Source organism: Propithecus coquereli, unplaced genomic scaffold, assembly GCF_000956105.1.
Source record: "Propithecus coquereli isolate 6110/MARCELLA unplaced genomic scaffold, Pcoq_1.0 Scaffold552, whole genome shotgun sequence".
NCBI classification, from domain to species: domain Eukaryota; kingdom Metazoa; phylum Chordata; class Mammalia; order Primates; family Indriidae; genus Propithecus; species Propithecus coquereli.
Window position 1 is genome coordinate 1,020,659 of NW_012151419.1, and position 8,553 is coordinate 1,029,211.

The window sequence follows — 8,553 nt, forward strand, 5'->3', positions numbered from 1 at the left end:
TAATTCCCAGATGGAGAGGTGTTAGGTGAAAGAAGCCAAACTAGGAAGAAGTGAGGAAACATTTCAATAAATGTTTGTCTGATTTCTGGGTATGGAAGGACTTTCTAAGCCCGAGAACACTGGAAGAACTCAACAAAGAAAAGACTCACAGATTTTACATACACAATGAAATTTTATATAAGAAAAAAGATTAAACTTAAAACAAGCAAAATGCTGGGAAAGATATGTTAGAAATTTTATCTTTGAGATGCTCTTAGAACTGGCTGTCAGACAAAGATACCAGAGAAACATGGGCAAAGGAAACCAGTAGGGGTTTAATTGAAGGACAGAGAGAAACAGTCAACAAATGGATGAAAACATGTTTAATAATAATCAAATAAGTGCACATCAACACAACATGCACATACTATTTTTACTTATCAAATGTGCATATGTTTTTGAAATGTATACTCCAAACTAATATTTGCATGCTTATGCGGTGCCCAGTACACAGGGGGTGCCCTGTATGTTTGAGGGAGCGTGAAACGGGCCTGCTCATGGCAATAAGTGGTTTCCATAAACTTAGCTGTGTCTTCCTGGAGCCTCTGGGAGCTGGGAGCAGAGCCCCCCACCCCCAAGCTGGTAGGGAGGGAGCCCGGTGCGTTTGAGGGCAGAATGGAGAGAAGTTGAGTGGAGTGAGTACAGACCCGTGCTACTCAAAGTGTGGTCCGTGGACCAGGAGCATTGGCATCACTGGTGAGCTTGTTGGAAATGCAGAGTCTCAGGCCCCACCTCAACTTACTGATTGGGAACATGCACTTAAACTAGATGTCCAGGCATTCACACACACATTCCCGTTGGAGAAGCCTGGGTACAGCAGGAGGTGGGGTGGGGAGGCAGGAGAGGACGGCTACTGCCTGGGGAAGGCTCTGTGTTGTGGTCTTTGTCATGAGGGCAGTGGGGAGCAATGCAAGGTTTTATGCAGGAAAGGATATGAGCAGATTGAGATCACAGAAGGATCCCACTGGTTGCCCTGTGGGAGGACCCAGGGAGAGGTAGAGGTTATCCCTGTCTGAGCAAGAAATGAGGGCTGCTGGTGGCCATGGGTGGAAAGGGGCGGGCAGAGGTGAGGAGAAATCCAGAGGGCTGGTGATGAAAGGATGAGGGTGGGAACCAGGATGGGCTCAGGGCAGAGTCTGACCTCCCTCTCTGCCTGCCGGCCCACCAGATGATGTTCCCTGTGTTCCTGTGTGAGCCAGTGCCCCCTGAGACATTGGCAGCCACTTTGGCTGAGCTGGACAGGTGCCTGCAGCTGCTTGAGGACAAGTTTCTGCGGGACCAGGCCTTCCTCACTGGGTCTCATATCTCCCTGGCTGACTTGGTAGCCATCTCAGAGCTGATGCATGTGAGCACCATGGGGTGGGGTGGCCTGCTGGGCAGTGGGGTGTCCAGGGAGGGAGCCAACCTCCCACCCACGTTGTCATTTCTGGCTGTAGGACCATGGGCGAGTCACTTCCCCCACTGAGCCTCAGTGTCCTCATCTATAAAATGGGGCTTCACAACCCCTCACCACAGGAATGTTGAGGAATTTCCCATTGTCCCCTGGGAGATGGACCCCCCCGCAACCCATCACAGACGTGGTGGGGGAGGGAGGATCCAATCAGGGAGTCCCTAATGCAGGTCATGCTGCCTTGTGCTTGGCTGTCTCTCCCCGTAGCCTGTTGGCGCTGGCTGCCGAGTCTTCGAGAGCCGACCCAAGCTGGCCGCATGGCGCCAGCGCGTGGAGGCTGCGGTGGGGAAAGATCTCTTCCAGGAGGCCAATGCAGACATCCTGAAGCTCAAGGACCTTCCTCCGGCAGACCCCATCACGAAGGAGAAGCTGAGGCCCTCAGTGCAGGATTTGTTGCAGTGAGCGGGTGGCCTGTGCTGGCAGAGTACAGAGATGGAGCTGCCTATCTCCTTGGCTGTAAGGACTTCCCGTGTGAGTGGGCTCTGGTCCCTAGTACCCTCCAGGCATCGTGCCTGTGTGTGTTCCCTTTGTCTCCCCATCCCACTTTTTCCCTTCTGTTCCAACTTCCACGTGACCTCTGGAAACTGCTTTAGTAAACACTTAGTGGACCTTGCCCTTCCATGTGAAATTTTCTGCGGTTCCTCACAGGCAAAAGCACAAGGCATTGAACTTTGCTTTAAAGGCCTTGCCCCTACACCTCCAGGCCACCCCGTTCTGGCCACACACATTTCAGACCCCTCTCCCAGTTCCCATCTCGGCCTCCTGGCCTTGGCTCCTGCCGTTCCCTCCTTACGTTTTTTGCTTGGTAGATCCTCCTGGACTTTTGGCATTTGGCACCCTATGCTTCTCCAGGGAGACTTCCCTAATCCCCCCAGCCCCAGCCAAGCTCAGGCGACCCCTCTGGGCTCCTCAGCCCCACTGTTTCCCTCCCTCAGTCTCAGCAGGCTTAATGCCCCCGGGCTGTGCATGAATCACAGATGGAGGCCGACCTGGTGGAGAGATGTCTGAGTCAGATATGACCTCCATCTCCTAAGTCTCCCTCTGGGACGATGCTGCCTCCCACAGGTGGGGCACAGGGCTGGGTTCACAAATCTCCTTGTGGGGAGGGAAGCCCCTGTTACTCCTGGTCCCCCACGTGCCGCTGAGCAGCTTTGTTCTCCCAGGCCTTGTAACCCTGACCACTGGCTTCTCCATGCCCCACTCTGGCTCCCAGACTTGCCACCTGTCCCTGTGTTCTCCCCTCAGGACTGTCACAACCTACTTGTCTTGTGTCCCAGACCCTCTGATATCTGAGTCGTCTAATAGATGAAATGCTAACAGGACAGGGCCATGACAGATGCAGACTCTTGGCCGGCCTGCCTTCCCATGGAGGCTCCTTTAATATGCACATTTGTACACAATTTTTATGTGTAATTGAAATTGTACACATACACCACACAATTTCAATTATATTTGAAATTTACGATTCAAATTTGCACACTGATGAAAGACTCGTGTTTAGCCACGCCGACAGATTTTCATGTTGTAAATAACACCTTTGCCACCCACGGCGGACAGTGGCTCACCACTGGCACAAGAGGCTACAGAGCAGGCATCACCAGGTCTCCTGATGGATCAAGAGAATCTCAGATCTCCATATTGGAGGTGAAACTATCTTTGAAATGGTGGCAATTCATTCAAAAAATTTTTAAACTCCCATGACATTGGTTATTAGGGTCGAGCCTGGGGAAGGCCCCTACAGGTGTTTGTGTTTAGGGGGATTTTTTGATCTCTACCTAAATATGGGCCAGGAACCCGTCGACCACAAGTCGGAAAACTTTCGCGAGCCGGATGGGGGGGCGGGGCCATGACGCCGCCAAAGCCGTCGCCACAGCCGTTTGGGGGTGTGGTTAACGCAGTGGGCCGGGCGATGGGACTTCCAGAAGTCAGAGCCAGACTGTTCTCTGCAGAGACGGGGTGTAGCCTAAGGCAACCAATCGGGAGCGCTGGGCCTCCGCCCAGCCAATGAGGAGCCTGGTTACCGTGACGCCCCGCCCCTGCTCCCTAGTCCCGGACCCTTGGGTCACCACGGCCACGCTCCGCTCCTTCTTCCTTCGCCGCCGCTGCCAGCGCTCCTGCCGGACATGCCTTTCGTTGAGCTGGACACGAACTTGCCCGCCGATCGCGTGCCCGCGGGGCTGGAGAAACGTCTCTGCGCGGCCACCGCCGCCATCCTGGGCAAACCTGCGGACGTGAGCGTGGGCTGGGGAGCTGCGGGCGAGGGGAGGTTGGTGGTCCAGGAGTCTGGCTCTGTTCCTGCCGCGCAGCGACCCCGGCTTTTCTCCCCAGGGACACTCCCACTGCGCCCGCCAAGCTCTGACTTTCCGTGCGCGGTGACCCCGCGGCTCTCCCTCCCCACGTCTGCCCTCCTCTGCCATGACCCCGACGCGACCTCCAAGGACCCCAGCCTGTGCCCAGAGCCCTGACCCCACGAGACCTGCGCGTCTCGGCTCTCGCGCGCCCGGGTCCCTAGAGGTAGCCTGGCCCGCCCCAGCTTCGGGAAAAACTTTAGTGTCCTCCGCAGCGCGTGAACGTGACGGTGCGGCCGGGCCTGTCCATGGCGCTGAACGGCTCCACGGAGCCCTGCGCGCGGCTGCTCGTCTCCTCCATCGGCGTGGTGGGCACAGCGGAGGAGAACCGAGGCCACAGCGCTCGCCTCTTCGAGGTCCTCACCAAGGAGCTGGCCCTGGGCCAGGACCGGTGCGTAGGGGTCGTGAGAGGACCCATTCTGGACTGCTGCGAGACAGGCGGCGGTGATCCCAACTCAGGGAAAACACACATTTCTTGCCCTGCCCAGGAGGGTCCTATCAGAGCCTGGTGCCCTGGGGCCTTTTGACCCCTCAGGCTCCCAGGTGGTGGGTCCATCGTCACAGTGGCAGCGGAATGGAGTGCATTCCTGTGCTCCTCAGTGTTTCCATCTGTGAACCGGGAAGGCTGTTTTTTAACCACTCGCCAGGGGCATCCCAAGGGTCATGTGGGATGGTCTGTGTGCTGTACCTGCCCTGGCACCTGGCTGAAGAAGCCAGGGAGTGTGCTTTTCTCAAACTTCTCCAGGCTGCTCATAAGGAATTCTGGGTATGTCCAGAGATTGTGACCTTTGGACTTGTGGCCCAACCCCGTTCCAGGTGAGGTTTGGGGGAGGGTCACAGAGTAGTGAAAAGAGCATTGGCCTGGGTGTGTAGACAGACAGCTGGGTTCTAGACCCAGCATGGCCAGGGGACCCCAGACAAACCTGGAAATGAACCATGTCCAGTTTGCAACCTCTTTTGGGAATGGGGGGGAGGGTTGATTAAATGAGCTCCTTCCCCTACAAGAAGCCCCACAAAAAGTCCCTACAACCCAAACCTGGCATTTTGCAGCAGAGTTCAAGTTTCCTCTTGGGTGAAAAATATTCCCGAACCACGTCCATACCCGTGAGGAAATAAGGGCCTGAGCAGCTTGAAAGGAATGTTCAGAATGGAGCCTTTATTGGCCCAGGAAGGCTGTGATGGGTGCTCAGACCTGGTTCTCAGTCTGGGGAGGCATAATACAGTTAGCCTCTGTGTCTGTAGATTCTGCATGTGTAGAGTCAGCCAACTGTGGGGTGAAAATATTTGAGGAAAAAAAAAAAGGCTGAACATGTACAGACATTTTTCTTGTCATTATTCCCTAAACAATACAGTATAACCACACAGCATATACTTTGCATTAGGTATTATAAATAATCTAGACATGATTTAAAGTATATGGGAGGATATGCATAGGTTATATGAAAATACTACACTAGAGCATATGGATTCTGGTATCTTGGGGGGATATCTCCATTATACGGATTTTACAGGTGGAAAGACTGCAGGGTCATAACCGTCCTCCCCTTGCCCCAGCCAGCTTATCCCAAGCTCTGCTGCTCTTCACTGGAAACTTCCTGACACCTCTGTGAGAGGGGCATGTTCACTCATTCCACAGACATTAGTTGGGGATCACCCTGTGCCCGGCCTTGGGCCAGGCTTTGAGAAAACAAGTCTGGCTGAGGCACTGCATGCCCTCAGGGAACCTGCAGTTAGGAGGAGGCAGGCTGCCCTCCCAGCGCACAGACTGATAGGGGTGATTGTGCGCACAGCATACACACTGAGGCTACTGTGTTGAGTGTCTGTCCTGGGTGGGCCATGCCAGTGTGCAGCCATCATCCCACATCTGACAGTCCCACTGCCCTGTCAGGGGTCGGGAAGATCGTACTATGAAGAAAAGGTTTACAAAATGCCTGGTGGGCTGTCCTGGGATCCCACAGTGGGAGCACCTGATGGGGGTCTTACAAGATGAGGTGTTAGCCAAGGAGCTGATGACTTCTTTTTCTCTATCTCCTGAAGGATCATTATCCGCTTTTTACCCCTGGAGCCCTGGCAGATTGGCAAGAAAGGAACAGTCATGACTTTTTTGTGATTGACATCTGTGAGCTGGTTGCCCCTTGCAGAAAGACTTCCTGGCAGAGCGAGGGCCTAGTGGATAACACCAGCTCTGGACACTTCCTCGTGCAAACATGTCTGTGACCTCACAGTCCTCTTCTTCCCCATTCTCATGCTAAATAAATGAAGAGAGCTTCATGGTTCACACATGACTTCTTTACCTCCCTATACTTCTGGGCATGCTGGGCCACTGGGGGCAGCAGGGCTGGTGGATGAGGAGGAGACCTTAGGGAACCTGGAGGTGGGATGTTTCCTGTCTTCAGGGCCGCTGTCCGATATGTTCAGACTGCTCAGATCTCAGGGTGGAGGGCTCAGCCTGGAGGCTTTCCTCTCCACACCCACGTGCAGGCCAGTGGGGAGGTGCAGGCAGCTGGTCCAGCCTGGGCCTTCCTGTAAACTCTGCTGAGATCTCTTGAGGCTACTGTCCTCAGCCTTGGGTATGCCAGGCCATTTCCTGTCCATAGTCTGCTATACCAGGCAGGAGAACAGGGCAGGCTGGGCTTCAGGGACCTTCTCTGGGCATTCCAGGGAAGAGAACTTCCATCTTCCCCCTTGACTCTTGCTGAGAATTCTTTGGAGTTGTGCACTTTGTAAAATTCATGTCCCACAATGCCCAACCTGGAAATGCAGTGTCTGCTACTAGAAACTGAATCAATGTGGTCCCTGCCCTCTATCTAAGCTTTTGCATTTCAGAGTATGTATGGGTAGAGTTGGGGAGCCCAAAGGAAGTCTCCATTTCCGTAGCTTTCCAGAACTTTGATGCAGAGTTTTCATCTCATGACCCTTAGACACCGCGGTGGACACTGTTTTCCTGCACAATTAAACATTTGATGATCCTTGTCTTTAGGGCACCAGTGAAATACCAAATTCAGATTTTGAGTCTGTCAAGTCTACATAGTTAATAAAGTTAGTTTCTAATGGAATATGCCTGTGCCTGCTGTGTTTGTACCTGACTGTTGCTAAGGACTCTCATTAAAAGCTGGGCCTTGGAGTTCCTTTCCCGGGCTCCTTGGCTCAACTCTTTCTGTACCCATCTCTCTGCCAACATGTTTCATGGGTGTCCTGCTTCCCAGAGGGACTCAGGGAATGTTTGTGGATTGAATATGAATGACTGGTTGCAGTGCCCAAGGATGAGTTTCAGGCCTAACTCTCACTAGGACCACAAAGCAACAGGCTCTTACCGAGACCCCATGTAGCAAGAGTGATATGTTACCTGCTTGCTTGTGTGGACTGGCCTTTTCCCACCTCTCCAGAGTCCTCTCCCCACTGTGGCCTGAGCTTTGCATTATGGTAATACTGTGCGGCCTGAGGCTCCCGTATGATCTAAAGTTTCTCACCTCAGAACCCTGGCCACACAGCTCCCTGCTGCTTGGATCACCCTCCCCACCTTTTTTCAACTGTTTTCACTCCTACACATCTTTCAACATACAACTCAGGGCCGGGCGTGCTGGCTCCCGCCTGTAATCCTAGCACTCTGGGAGGCCGAGGCAGGAGGATCGCTTGAGCTCAGGAATTTGAGGTTGCTGTGAGCTATGATGATGCCACTGCACTCTACCCAGGGTGGCAGAGCAAGACCCTGTCGCAAGAAAAAAATAAAAGAAAACAAAAAACATAAGGGAATTCCGTTGAATGAAACAACGTTATTCAAGCACCTGCTGTTTTTGTTTGAAGTTTGTTTAAACCCTCCTTTATAGCTCTCAAATACCAGGGGCCAACAGCACACTGGCCAGACGCCCGCTCAGCCCTCCACTGCAATCCCACTGCAGTGCAGAGGAAAGGGACTCGTTCACGCCTGTTTTCTCCAACACAGCGCTTCACACACATGGGGTTCTCTTCTAGCTCTAATTCAATAAACTGTCTGCACCTCAGTGTCCCAGTCAGTGTCCCAAACGGTCACTATACCCAGGGAGTGCTGGTAAATGTTTAACAACCAGCACAGAGTGCGGCGGAGCCCGAATTTGTAGCATCTGCCTGTTTCCACGGTGTAGATGCTCCCACCATGGCTTGTCAAGCTACCAAGGTGTCCCAGTGAACACACTGTTGGGAAGAGTGCCCGGGATCATCGGCTCCCCTGAGCTGCTGCCAACAGGCTCCAGCACACCACTGACTGAGCTCTTTGCAGCTCCCTGTTCCTTAATTCTCTGGTCTGGGCAGGCACTAGTGGCCTCCCTGTGCTTCTGGACAAGTGGACAGCGACACCTGGCGGCAAATGGTAAGAAACACTCCCCCGTCCACCACCCCCACCCCCTCAGGAGTTTCTCTCCTCCCTCCTGACCAGCCCTGGGGCCCACAGCATGCTGCCAAGACTCAGTGCCTGCAGAAGCCTATGGGGGACCCCGCGGGTCTCCCTCCACGTGGGGGCTGGGGTGGAGTGGCTTGGATCCTGGAATTGGAATAAGCAGTGGCCTTACAGAGCAGTAATTGCCACTACCTGTCCCTCGCATGAGAGTTACCAGAAGGGCACCTCGACCCAAAGCGGTCGCCACAGCACTCCTAGAACTAGAGCTACTCAGCATTTGTTCCTGATGAGTACTCCCTCTCGGGTCCTGGAATTTGGCCCCATATCTCAGGGCCTCTCTTTGG

General features: G+C 53.7%; 2 protein-coding genes across 4 annotated transcripts in view; both read left to right on the plus strand.

Annotated features, from left to right (window-relative positions):
• LOC105821001 (glutathione S-transferase theta-1-like) overlaps nucleotides 1–2,102 on the plus strand; it is an 8,126-nt gene extending 6,024 nt beyond the window's left edge. For both annotated transcript variants that reach the window (XM_012657606.1, XM_012657607.1), the window contains exons 3-4: nucleotides 1,208–1,384; nucleotides 1,697–2,102. In XM_012657606.1, the coding sequence (XP_012513060.1) occupies nucleotides 1,208–1,384; nucleotides 1,697–1,891 (372 nt within the window). In that variant the 3' untranslated portion in view covers nucleotides 1,892–2,102. The remainder of the gene's footprint in view (nucleotides 1–1,207; nucleotides 1,385–1,696) is intronic.
• Nucleotides 2,103–3,356: 1,254 nt separating this feature from the next.
• Nucleotides 3,357–6,115, plus strand: DDT (D-dopachrome tautomerase). Of its 2 annotated transcripts, none has more exons than XM_012657608.1 (3): nucleotides 3,357–3,720; nucleotides 4,041–4,228; nucleotides 5,875–6,115. In XM_012657608.1, exons 1-3 carry the CDS (start codon nucleotides 3,613–3,615, stop codon nucleotides 5,945–5,947), a joined length of 369 nt encoding a protein of 122 aa, XP_012513062.1. In that variant the 5' UTR covers nucleotides 3,357–3,612; the 3' UTR covers nucleotides 5,948–6,115. The 2 variants fall into 2 exon arrangements, with proteins under 2 accessions (XP_012513062.1, XP_012513063.1); XM_012657609.1 differs by having other exon boundaries at nucleotides 3,365–3,720; nucleotides 4,053–4,228.
• Nucleotides 6,116–8,553: the final 2,438 nt, after the last annotated feature.

Bases quoted from the DNA above. Each gene is read 5' to 3' on its own strand.
- DDT (XM_012657608.1), top strand. From the start codon at position 3,613: ATGCCTTTCGTTGAGCTGGACACGAACTTGCCCGCCGATCGCGTGCCC. The intron at 3,721-4,040 runs GTGAGCGTGGGC...GAAAAACTTTAG, and splicing joins TCCTGGGCAAACCTGCGGAC to TGTCCTCCGCAGCGCGTGAA. The intron at 4,229-5,874 runs GTGCGTAGGGGT...TATCTCCTGAAG, and splicing joins CTGGCCCTGGGCCAGGACCG to GATCATTATCCGCTTTTTAC.